At 38.8% G+C, this 13,322-nt stretch overlaps 1 protein-coding gene across 4 annotated transcripts in view; it reads left to right on the plus strand.

Moving 5' to 3' along the window:
• Window positions 1–13,322, plus strand: part of KIF21A (kinesin family member 21A) — a 537,130-nt gene that overhangs the window by 434,312 nt on the left and 89,496 nt on the right. For all 4 annotated transcript variants that reach the window (XM_053716595.1, XM_053716597.1, XM_053716596.1 and 1 more), the window contains one exon: window positions 811–947. In XM_053716595.1, coding sequence (XP_053572570.1) covers window positions 811–947 — 137 coding nt within the window. The remainder of the gene's footprint in view (window positions 1–810; window positions 948–13,322) is intronic.

Consider the following 13,322-nt stretch of genomic DNA (forward strand, 5'->3'; position numbering starts at 1 on the left):
GAGTTATGTTTGCTGCTGTTCAGCTTCTGCGGTCTGACTAACAGCGTATTGTCCTTCATCATGTGACTCAATAAAAGTGACATTTTATGGTCTTCACCCACGTCCTGTAAGATCATTATTATGCGACTACATGCTACCATATGTATTGAACCTCAGTCTATTTGATCTCCATTTTGTTGTTTTTGCAGTTGACTATTTTTACAGACCCCTACAAAAAACAAGTAATCATCACCCAAAAATATTTTCACTACCTCTAAATTACTCATTTTGTGGTTCTCAAAAATAATAATAGGCAAAATAGTATACTATTTGTCATTCAAAGTGGTATCCTTACAAAAGCTCTGGAGAGTTTGATTCCTTAGTTTTTATTATTTTTATTTTATATTTTAGTATAAAAAAAATTTACTTTTTTTTTTTTGGGGGGGGGGGATTTAGACCACTGGTTTTCAAGCCATGTCCTCAGGCCTCTCTAACAGGCCACGTTTTGAGGATATCTGAACTGGAGCACAGGTGAAATAATCAGCTGATTAGTAAACATGGTTATTTTACCTGGTCTCACCCAAGTGATTTAGACTAATAAAATGTGGCCTGGAATTTTAAACATAATTACCAGAATAGAACAGTGTTCTTCCTATAAAATAATGATAAATGAATTGGCTTCAGTCCATCTCTATGGTACACATGTACGAAGCACTTTCACTAATAAACTGTATCACATGCTGGCACATGGCTGTAGACTGAAAGCTTAGAGTTATAGTATGAGCTGTGATGACCAGTTGTCTTACACTTTTGTGTCATTCTTACTTCTAGGGGCATAATTAATCCATATCCCAATTCTAAACTCAACAAGACTTCACTTCTTCAATGCATCCACGTAGCTGAAGGGCACAACAAGGCTGTGCTTTGTGTGGACACTACTGATGATCTCCTATTCACCGGCTCTAAAGGTCAGACACATTATTTCCACCTCTATCAATAAGTGTTAACAGTATTTTACTGCTGTGATTTCTTATTTATAATATATGCTGCATGTCACTGTTCTTTATTATTTATTTTTTTAGATGTAAACTTCCTCAGAGCTCTTGTAATAGGGACCCATTGAAAAAAATAAGTGTGCAAAAGAAATTGTTATCTTTGCCTATTTTCAACACTGTTTTCTGTTTTTTTTTCTTTATAAATCAAAATTTTATTATGAAAGTAACTTAAAGTGCCATACATAATTTTGAGTTATGTGCATATTATAAAAACATAATTTATGTAAGAAGTTACCTGCTAAATTCATTTCTTTCATATTGGCAAGAGTCCATGAGCTAGTGACGTATGGGATATACAATGCTACCAGGAGGGGCAAAGTTTCCCAAACCTCAAAATGCCTATAACTACACCCCCTTACCACACCCACAATTCAGTTTAATGAATAGCCAAGTAGTGGGGTGATAAAGAAAGGAGTAAAAAGCATAAAAAACAATTGTACTTTATACAAAAAATCATAACCACCATAAAAAGGGTGGGTCTCATGGACTCTTGCCAATATGAAAGAGATTAATTTATCAAGTAAGTTCTTACATAAATTATGTTTTCTTTCATGTAATTGGCAAGAGTCCATGAGCTAGTGACGTATGGCATAGAAATACCCAAGATGTGGAACTCCACAGAAGAGTCACTAGAGAGGGAGGGATAAAAATAAAAACAGCCTTTTTCCGCTGGAAAAATTAATCCACAACCCAAAATATAAATTTATTCTCATAAATGAAAAGAAAAAACTTAAACATAAGCAGAGGAATCAAACTGAAACAGCTTCCTGAAAAACATTTCTTTCATGTAATTAGCAAGAGTCCATGAGCTAGTGACGTATGGGATATACATTCCTACCAGGAGGGGCAAAGTTTCCCAAACCTCAAAATGCCTATAAATACACCCCTCACCACACCCACAAATCAGTTTTACAAACTTTGCCTCCTATGGAGGTGGTGAAGTAAGTTTGTGCTAGATTTTACGTTGATATGCGCTCCGCAGCAGGTTGGAGCCCGGTTTTCCTCTCAGCGTGCAGTGAATGTCAGAGGGATGTGAGGAGAGTATTGCCTATTTGAATGCAGTGATCTCCTTCTACGGGGTCTATTTCATAGGTTCTCTATGGTTATCGGTCGTAGAGATTCATCTCTTACCTCCCTTTTCAGATCGACGATATACTCTTATATATACCATTTCCTCTACTGATTCTCGTTTCAGTACTGGTTTGGCTTTCTACTACATGTAGATGAGTGTCCTGGGGTAAGTAAGTCTTATTTTCTGTGACACTCTAAGCTATGGTTGGGCACTTTTATATAAAGTTCTAAATATATGTATTCAAACATTTATTTGCCTTGACTCAGGATGTTCAACGTTCCTTATTTCAGACAGTCAGTTTCATATTTGGGATAATGCATATGAATCAATAATTTTTTCTTACCTTAAAAATTTGACTTTTCCCTGTGGGCTGTTAGGCTCGGGGGGGCTGAAAATGCTTCATTTTATTGCGTCTTTTTTGGCGCAAAAAAAAATTTCTGTGTCCGGCGTCATATGTGTCGCCGGAAGTTGCGTCATTTTTTGATGTTCCGGATGTGGCGTCATTTTGGCGCCAAATAATATGGGCGTCTTTTTTGGCGCTAAAAAAATATGAGCGTCACTATTGTCTCCACATTATTTCAGTCTCATTATTTTGTGCTTCTGGTTGCTAGAAGCTTATTCACTGGCATTTTTTCCCATTCCTGAAACTGTCATTTAAGGAATTTGATCAATTTTGCTTTATATGTTGTTTTTTCTATTACATATTGCAAGATGTCCCACGTTGAAGCTGAGTCAGAAGATACTTCTGGAAAATCGCTGCCTGGTACTGGAGCTACCAAAGCTAAGTGTATCTGCTGTAAACTTTTGGTATCTGTTCCTCCAGCTGTTGTTTGTACTGTTTGTCATGACAAACTTGCTAATGCAGATAATATTTCCTTTAGTGCTGTTACATTACCTGTTGCTGTTCCGTCAACATCTAATACTCAGAGTGTTCCTGATAACATAAGAGATTTTGTTTCTAAATCCATTAAGAAGGCTATGTCTGTTATTCCTCCTTCTAGTAAACGTAAAAAGTCTTTTAAAACTTCTCATTTTTCAGATGAATTTTTAAATGAACATCATCATTCTGATACTGATATTGGTTCTTCTGATTCAGAGGATTCTGTCTCAGAGGTTGATGCTGATAAATCTTCATATTTATTTAAAATGGAATTTATTCGTTCTTTACTTAAAGAAGTCCTAATTGCATTAGAAATTGAGGATTCTAGTCCTCTTGATACTAAATCTAAACGTTTAGATAAGGTTTTTAAATCTCCTGTAGTTATTCCAGAAGTGTTTCCTGTCCCTGGTGCTATTTCTGAAGTAATTTCCAGGGAATGGAATAATTTGCGTAATTCTTTTACTCCTTCTAAACGTTTTAAGCAATTATATCCTGTGCCATCTGACAGATTAGAATTTTGGGACAAAATCCCTAAGGTTGATGGGGCTGTCTCTACTCTTGCTAAGCGTACTACTATTCCTACGGCAGATGGTACTTCCTTTAAGGATCCTTTAGATAGGAAAATTGAATCCTTTCTAAGAAAAGCTTACTTGTGTTCAGGTAATCTTCTTAGACCTGCTATATCTTTAGCGGATGTTGCTGCAGCTTCAACTTTTTGGTTAGAAGCTTTAGCGCAACAAGTAACAGATCATAATTCTCATAGCATTATTATTCTTCTACAACATGCTAATAATTTTATTTGTGATGCCATCTTTGATATCATTAGAGTTGATGTCAGGTATATGTCTCTAGCTATTTTAGCTAGAAGAGCTTTATGGCTTAAAACTTGGAATGCTGATATGTCTTCTAAGTCTACTCTGCTTTCCCTTTCTTTCCAGGGTAATAAATTATTTGGTTCTCAGTTGGATTCTATTATCTCAACTGTTACTGGAGGGAAAGGAACTTTTTTACCACAGGATAAAAAATCTAAAGGTAAATTTAGGTCTAATAATCGTTTTCGTTCCTTTCGTCACAACAAGGAACAAAAGCCTGATCCTTCATCCTCAGGAGCGGTATCAGTTTGGAAACCATCTCCAGTCTGGAATAAATCCAAGCCTTTTAGAAAACCAAAGCCAGCTCCCAAGTCCACATGAAGGTGCGGCCCTCATTCCAGCTCAGCTGGTAGGGGGCAGATTACGTTTTTTCAAAGAAATTTGGTTCAATTCCGTTCACAATCTCTGGATTCAGAACATTGTTTCAGAAGGGTACAGAATTGGCTTCAAGATAAGGACTCCTGCAAAGAGATTTTTTCTTTCCCGTGTCCCAGTAAACCTAGCGAAGGCTCAAGCATTTCTGAAATATGTTTCAGATCTAGAGTTGGCTGGAGTAATTATGCCAGTTCCAGTTCTGGAACAGGGGCTGGGGTTTTATTCAAATCTCTTCATTGTACCAAAGAAGGAGAATTCCTTCAGACCAGTTCTGGATCTAAAAATATTGAATCGTTATGTAAGGATACCAACATTCAAAATGGTAACTGTAAGGACTATCCTGCCTTTTGTTCAGCAAGAGCATTATATGTCCACAATAGATTTACAGGATGCATATCTGCATATTCCGATTCATCCAGATCACTATCAGTTTCTGAGATTCTCTTTCCTAGACAAGCATTACCAGTTTGTGGCTCTACCGTTTGGCCTAGCTACAGCTCCAAGAATTTTTACAAAGGTTCTCGGTGCCCTTCTGTCTGTAATCAGAGAACAGGGTATTGTGGTATTTCCTTATTTGGACGATATCTTGGTACTTGCTCAGTCTTCACATTTAGCAGAATCTCATACAAATCGACTTGTGTTGTTTCTTCAAGATCATGGTTGGAGGATCAATTTACCAAAAAGTTCATTGATTCCTCAGACAAGGGTAACCTTTTTAGGTTTCCAGATAGATTCAGTGTCCATGACTCTGTCACTAACGGACAAGAGACGTCTAAAATTGATATCAGCTTGTCGAATCCTTCAGTCACAATCATTCCCTTCGGTAGCTTTATGCATGTAAATTCTAGGTCTTATGACTGCAGCATCGGACGCGATCCCCTTTGCTCGTTTTCACATGCGACCTCTTCAGCTCTGTATGCTGAACCAGTGGTGCAGGGATTACACAAAGATATCTCAATTAATATCTTTATCACCGATTGTACGACACTCTCTGATGTGGTGGACAGATCACCATCGTTTAGTTCAGGGGGCTTCTTTTGCTCTTCCGACCTGGACTGTAATTTCAACAGATGCAACTCTTACAGGTTGGGGAGCTGTTTGGGGGTCTCTGACAGCACAAGGGGTTTGGGAATCTCAGGAGGTGAGATTACCGATCAATATTTTGGAACTCCGTGCAATTTTCAGAGCTCTTCAATCATGGCCTCTTCTAAAGAGAGAATCGTTCATTTGTTTTCAGACAGACAATGTCACAACTGTGGCATACATCAATCATCAAGGAGGGACTCACAGTCCTCTAGCTATGAAGGAAGTATCTCGAATTCTGGTATGGGCGGAATCCAGCTCCTGTCTAGTTTCTGCAGTTCATATCCCAGGTATAGACAATTGGGAAGCAGATTATCTCAGCCGCCAAACGTTACATCCGGGCGAATGGTCTCTTCACCCAGAGGTATTTCTTCAGATTGTTCAAATGTGGGGACTTCCAGAAATAGATCTGATGGCCTCTCATCTAAACAAGAAACTTCCCAGGTATCTGTCCAGATCCAGGGATCCTCAAGCAGTAGCAGTGGATGCATTGTCACTTCCTTGGAAGTATCATCCTGCCTATATCTTTCCGCCTCTAGTTCTTCTTCCAAGAGTAATCTCCAAGATTCTGAAGGAATGCTCGTTTGTTCTGCTGGTAGCTCCAGCATGGCCTCACAGGTTTTGGTATGCAGATCTTGTCCGGATGGCCTCTTGCCAACCGTGGACTCTTCCGTTAAGACCAGACCTTTTGTCGCAAGGTCCTTTTTTCCATCAGGATCTCAAATCCTTAAATTTAAAGGTATGGAGATTGAACGCTTGATTCTTAGTCAAAGAGGTTTCTCTGACTGATTAATACTATGTTACAGGCTCGTAAATCTGTATCTAGGGAGATATATTATAGAGTCTGGAAGACTTATATTTCTTGGTGTCTTTCTCATCATTTTTCCTGGCATTCTTTTAGAATTCCGAAAATTTTACAGTTTCTTCAGGATGGTTTGGATAAAGGTTTGTCTGCAAGTTCCTTGAAAGGACAAATTTTCTCTTTCTGTTCTTTTTCACAGAAAGATTGCTAATCTTCCTGATATTCATTGTTTTGTACAAGCTTTGGTTCGTATAAAACCTGTCATTAAGTCAATTTCTCCTCCTTGGAGTTTGAATTTGGTTCTGGGGGCTCTTCAAGCTCCTCCGTTTGAACCTATGCATTCGTTGGACATCAAATTACTTTCTTGGAAAGTTTTGTTCCTTTTGGCCATCTCTTCTGCCAGACGAGTTTCTGAATTATCTGCTCTTTCTTGTGAGTCTCCTTTTCTGATTTTCCATCAGGATAAGGCGGTGTTGCGAACTTCTTTTAAATTTTTACCTAAGGTTGTGAATTCTAACAACATTAGTAGAGAAATTGTGTCCTAATCCTAAGAATTCTAAGGAGAGATCATTGCATTCTTTGGATGTAGTTAGAGCTTTGAAATATTATGTTGAAGCTACTAAGAATTTCCGAAAGACTTCTAGTCTATTTGTTATCTTTTCCGGTTCTAGGAAAGGTCAGAAGGCCTTTGCCATTTCTTTGGCATCTTGGTTGAAATCTTTAATTCATCATGCCTATGTCGAGTCGGGTAAAACTCCGCCTCAAAGGATTACAGCTCATTCTACTAGGTCAGTTTCTACTTCCTGGGCGTTTAGGAATGAAGCTTCGGTTGATCAGATTTGCAAAGCAGCAACTTGGTCTTCTTTGCATACTTTTACTAAATTCTACCATTTTGATGTGTTTTCTTCTTCTGAAGCTGTTTTTGGTAGAAAAGTACTTCAGGCAGCTGTTTCAGTTTGAATCTTCTGCTTATAATTTCATTTTTTTTTCATTATAAAATTTAAACTTTATTTTGGGTGTGGATTATTTTTCAGCGGAATTGGCTGTCTTTATTTTATCCCTCCCTCTCTAGTGACTCTTGCGTGGAAAGATCCACATCTTGGGTAGTCATTATCCCATACGTCACTAGCACATGGACTCTTGCTAATTACATGAAAGAAAACATAATTTATGTAAGAACTTACCTGATAAATTCATTTCTTTCATATTAGCAAGAGTCCATGAGGCCCACCCTTTTTTGTGGTGGTTATGATTTTTTTGTATAAAGCACAATTATTCCAATTCCTTATTTTATATGCTTTCGCACTTTTTTCTTATCACCCCACTTCTTGGCTATTCGTTAAACTGATTTGTGGGTGTGGTGAGGGATGTATTTATAGGCATTTTGAGGTTTGGGAAACTTTTCCCCTCCTGGTAGGAATGTATATCCCATACGTCACTAGCTCATGGACTCTTGCTAATATGAAAGAAATGAATTTATCAGGTAAGTTCTTGCATAAATTATGTTTTTTATACCAAAATCTGCTTCCGAAGAAGCAAATACATAAAAACGGTAGAGTTTAGTAATTGTATGCAAAGAAGACGAAGTTGCTGCTTTGCAAATCTGATCAACTGAAGCTTCATTCTTAAAAGCCCACGAAGTGGAGACTGATCTAGTAGAATGAGCTGTAATTCTCTGAGGAGGGGCCTGACTCGACTCCAAATAAGCCGGATTAATCAAAAGCTTTAACCAAGATGCCAAGGAAATGGCAGAAGCCTTCTGACCTTTCTTAGAACCAGAAAAGATAACAAATAGACTAGAAGTCTTCCTGAAATCTTTAGTAGCTTCAACATAATATTTCAAAGCTTTTACAACATCCAAATAATCAAAACATATTAGGGTATATAAAGGCTTTAGGGCTTGAAGCCCAGTGTAGAATTATACACTAAATATCTCAAAAAGTAAGGAGTTTAAAATGTAACACTATTAATTTGAAAATAGACAACAACAACATTAATCTAAAGTTGGGTAAGAGGAATAGGGAATTTCACATCCAATCCTTATATCAGATATACCCAACACTAATTTAAAAACAGGGGCCTATGGCTAATGGGGAGCGGTGATGATGGTAATAGGTGTATTTAGACATATAGGCCTCTAGTTATCAAGCCGTCAACCGCAAATACGCTGGAATTCCGCAGCGTATTTGTGGCGAGGCTGATTTTCCTTAGTTATCAAGACCTACAGCCCGGCAAAAGTAGAATATAGTGACGTAACCTACGATCCGCCGGACTCAGTCCGACACAGATCGATGGTTACATAACTACAGATGTTTCCGAACGCAAGTTCGGCACAATCTGACTACTTTTGGTAGTTATCAAACTACTACCAGATACGCTCGCCACTATTTCGGCCCAGCGTACCCTGGAGGCGGCGGATCCCATAGGAATCAATGGGAGTCTGACCATAGCGAAAGCTCATGTTCGCTGCTGCCCGATATCCCATTGATTCCTATGGGAGATGTCTGCACCTAACATGTACCCCGAGTCTAATCACCCCTAATATACCTCCCCCAACACCGCCGCAACTGAACTTATTAACCCTAAACCGCCGCTCCCGGACCCCGCCGCAACTGTATTAAATATGTTAACCCCTAAACTGCCGCTCCCGGACCCCGCCACAAATAGATTAAACATGTTAACCCCTAAACCGCCGCTCCCTGACCCCGCCGCCACCTACATTATACATATTAACCCCTAAACTGCCACCCCCTATACCGCCGCCACCTACATAAACTTATTAACCACTATCCTGCGGATCCCGGACCCTGCCGCAACTAAATAAATTGTTTAACCCCTAAACCGCCACCTATATTAAAGTTATTAACCCCTATCCTGCCCCCCCTACACCGCCGCCACCTACATTAAACTCATTAACCCCTAAACCGCCGCTCCCGGATCCCGCCGCCACCTATATTAAAGTTATTAACCCCTATCCTGCCCCCCTATACCGCCGCCACCTATATTAAAATTATTAACCCCTATCCTGCCCCCCCTATACCTCCGCCACCTATATTAAAATTATTAACCCCTAAGTCTAACCCTAACCCCCCCTAACTTAAATATTATTTTAATAAATCTAAATAATATTACTCGTATTAACTAAATTAATCCTATTTAAAACTAAATACTTACCTGTAAAATAAACTCTAAGATAGCTACAATATAACTAATAATTATATTGTAGCTATTTCTTTCATGTAATTAGCAAGAGTCCATGAGCTAGTGACGTATGGGATATACATTCCTACCAGGAGGGGCAAAGTTTCCCAAACCTCAAAATGCCTATAAATACACCCCTCACCACACCCACAATTCAGTTTTACAAACTTTGCCTCCGATGGAGGTGGTGAAGTAAGTTTGTGCTAGATTCTACGTTGATATGCGCTCCGCAGCAAGTTGGAGCCCGGTTTTCCTCTCAGCGTGCAGTGAATGTCAGAGGGATGTGAGGAGAGTATTGCCTATTTGAATGCAGTGATCTCCTTCTACGGGGTCTATTTCATAGGTTCTCTGTTATCGGTCGTAGAGATTCATCTCTTACCTCCCTTTTCAGATCGACGATATACTCTTATATATACCATTACCTCTGCTGATTCTCGTTTCAGTACTGGTTTGGCTTTCTACAAACATGTAGATGAGTGTCCTGGGGTAAGTAAATCTTATTTTCTGTGACACTCTAAGCTATGGTTGGGCACTTTGTTTATAAAGTTCTAAATATATGTATTCAAACATTTATTTGCCTTGACTCAGAATGTTCAACTTTCCTTATTTTTCAGACAGTCAGTTTCATATTTGGGATTATGCATTTGAATTATTCATTTTTTCTTTTTTCCCTGTGGGCTGTTAGGCTCGCGGGGGCTGAAAATGCTTCATTTTATTGCGTCATTCTTGGCGCGGACTTTTTTGGCGCAAAAATTATTTTCCGTTTCCGGCGTCATACGTGTCGCCGGAAGTTGGGTCATTTTTTGACGTTATTTTGCGCCAAAAATGTCGGCGTTCCGGATGTGGCGTCATTTTTGGCGCCAAAAGCATTTAGGCGCCAAATAATGTGGGCGTCTTATTTGGCGCTAAAAAATATGGGCGTCGCTTTTGTCTCCACATTATTTAAGTCTCATTTTTCATTGCTTCTGGTTGCTAGAAGCTTGTTCTTGGCATTTTTTCCCATTCCTGAAACTGTCATTTAAGGAATTTGATCAATTTTGCTTTATATGTTGTTTTTTCTCTTACATATTGCAAGATGTCTCACGTTGCATCTGAGTCAGAAGATACTACAGGAAAATCGCTGTCTAGTGCTGGATCTACCAAAGCTAAGTGTATCTGCTGTAAACTTTTGGTAGCTATTCCTCCGGCTGTTGTTTGTATTAATTGTCATGACAAACTTGTTAATGCAGATAATATTTCCTTTAGTAAAGTACCATTGTCTGTTGCAGTTCCTTCAACATCTAAGGTGCAGAATGTTCCTGATAACATAAGAGATTTTGTTTCTGAATCCATCAAGAAGGCTATGTCTGTTATTTCTCCTTCTAGTAAACGTAAAAAATCTTTTAAAACTTCTCTCCCTACAGATGAATTTTTAAATGAACATCATCATTCTGATTCTGATGACTCTTCTGGTTCAGAGGATTCTGTTTCAGAGATTGATGCTGATAAATCTTCATATTTATTTAAAATGGAATTTATTCGTTCTTTACTTAAAGAAGTATTAATTGCTTTAGAAATAGAGGATTCTGGTCCTCTTGATACTAATTCTAAACGTTTAGATAAGGTATTTAAATCTCCTGTGGTTATTCCAGAAGTTTTTCCTGTTCCTAATGCTATTTCTGCAGTAATTTCCAAAGAATGGGATAAATTGGGTAATTCATTTACTCCTTCTAAACGTTTTAAGCAATTATATCCTGTACCGTCTGACAGGTTAGAATTTTGGGACAAAATCCCTAAAGTTGATGGGGCTATTTCTACCCTTGCTAAACGTACTACCATTCCTACGTCAGATGGTACTTCGTTTAAAGATCCTTTAGATAGGAAAATTGAATCCTTTCTAAGAAAAGCTTATCTGTGTTCAGGTAATCTTCTTAGACCTGCTATATCATTGGCTGATGTTGCTGCAGCTTCAACTTTTTGGTTGGAAACTTTAGCGCAACAAGTAACAAATCATGATTCTCATGATATTATTATTCTTCTTCAGCATGCTAATAATTTTATCTGTGATGCCATTTTTGATATTATCAGAGTTGATGTCAGGTTTATGTCTCTAGCTATTTTAGCTAGAAGAGCTTTATGGCTTAAGACTTGGAATGCTGATATGGCTTCTAAATCAACTCTACATTCTATTTCTTTCCAGGGTAACAAATTATTTGGTTCTCTCTAACGTGGTGGACAGATCACCATCGTTTAATTCAGGGGGCTTCTTTTGTGCTTCCGACCTGGACTGTAATTTCAACAGATGCAAGTCTCACAGGTTGGGGAGCTGTGTGGGGATCTCTGACGGCACAAGGAGTTTGGGAATCTCAGGAGGTGAGATTACCGATCAATATTTTGGAACTCCGTGCAATTTTCAGAGCTCTTCCGTTTTGGCCTCTTCTGAAGAGAGAATCGTTCATTTGTTTTCAGACAGACAATGTCACAACTGTGGCATACATCAATCATCAAGGAGGGACTCACAGTCCTCTGGCTATGAAAGAAGTATCTCGAATTTTGGTTTGGGCGGAATCCAGCTCCTGTCTAATCTCTGCGGTTCATATCCCAGGTATAGACAATTGGGAAGCGGATTATCTCAGTCGCCAAACGTTGCATCCGGGCGAATGGTCTCTTCACCCAGAGGTATTTCTTCAGATTGTTCAAATGTGGGAACTTCCAGAAATAGATCTGATGGCGTCTCATCTAAACAAGAAACTTCCCAGGTATCTGTCCAGATCCCGGGATCCTCAGGCGGAGGCAGTGGATGCATTATCACTTCCTTGGAAGTATCATCCTGCCTATATCTTTCCACCTCTAGTTCTTCTTCCAAGAGTAATCTCCAAGATTCTGAAGGAATGCTCGTTTGTTCTGCTGGTAGCTCCGGCATGGCCTCACAGGTTTTGGTATGCGGATCTTGTCCGGATGGCCTCTTGCCAACCGTGGACTCTTCCGTTAAGACCAGACCTTCTGTCTCAAGGTCCTTTTTTCCATCAGGATCTGAAATCCTTAAATTTAAAGGTATGGAGATTGAACGCTCGATTCTTGGTCAAAGAGGTTTCTCTGACTCTGTGATTAATACTATGTTACAGGCTCATAAATCTGTATCTAGAGAGATATATTATAGAGTCTGGAAGACTTATATTTCTTGGTGTCTTTCTCATCATTTTTCTTGGCATTCTTTTAGAATACCGAGAATATTAGAGTTTCTTCAGGATGGTTTAGATAAGGGTTTGTCCGCAAGTTCCTTGAAAGGACAAATCTCTGCTCTTTCTGTTCTTTTTCACAGAAAGATTGCTATTCTTCCTGATATTCATTGTTTTGTACAAGCTTTGGTTCGTATAAAGCCTGTCATTAAGTCAATTTCTCCTCCTTGGAGTTTGAATTTGGTTCTGGGGGCTCTTCAAGCTCCTCCATTTGAACCTATGCATTCATTGGACATTAAATTACTTTCTTGGAAAGTTTTGTTCCTTTTGGCCATCTCTTCTGCCAGAAGAGTTTCTGAATTATCTGCTCTTTCTTGTGAGTCTCCTTTTCTGATTTTTCATCAGGATAAGGCGGTGTTGCGAACTTCTTTTGAATTTTTACCTAAAGTTGTGAATTCCAGCAACATTAGTATAGAAATTGTGGTTCCTTCATTATGTCCTAATCCTAAGAATTCTAAGAAGAAATCGTTGCATTCTTTGGATGTTGTTAGAGCTTTGAAATATTATGTTGAAGCTACTAAATCTTTCCGAAAGACTTCTAGTCTATTTGTTATCTTTTCCGGTTCTAGAAAAGGCCAGAAAGCTTCTGCCATTTCTTTGGCATCTTGGTTGAAATCTTTAATTCATCTTGCCTATGTTGAGTCGGGTAAAACTCCGCCTCAGAGGATTACAGCTCATTCTACTAGGTCAGTTTCTACTTCCTGGGCGTTTAGGAATGAAGCTTCGGTTGATCAGATTTGCAAAGCAGCAACTTGGTCCTCTTTGCATACTTTTACTAAATTCTA

The sequence above is a fragment of the Bombina bombina genome, chromosome 6, assembly GCF_027579735.1.
Source record: "Bombina bombina isolate aBomBom1 chromosome 6, aBomBom1.pri, whole genome shotgun sequence".
Taxonomy (NCBI): Eukaryota; Metazoa; Chordata; class Amphibia; order Anura; family Bombinatoridae; genus Bombina; species Bombina bombina.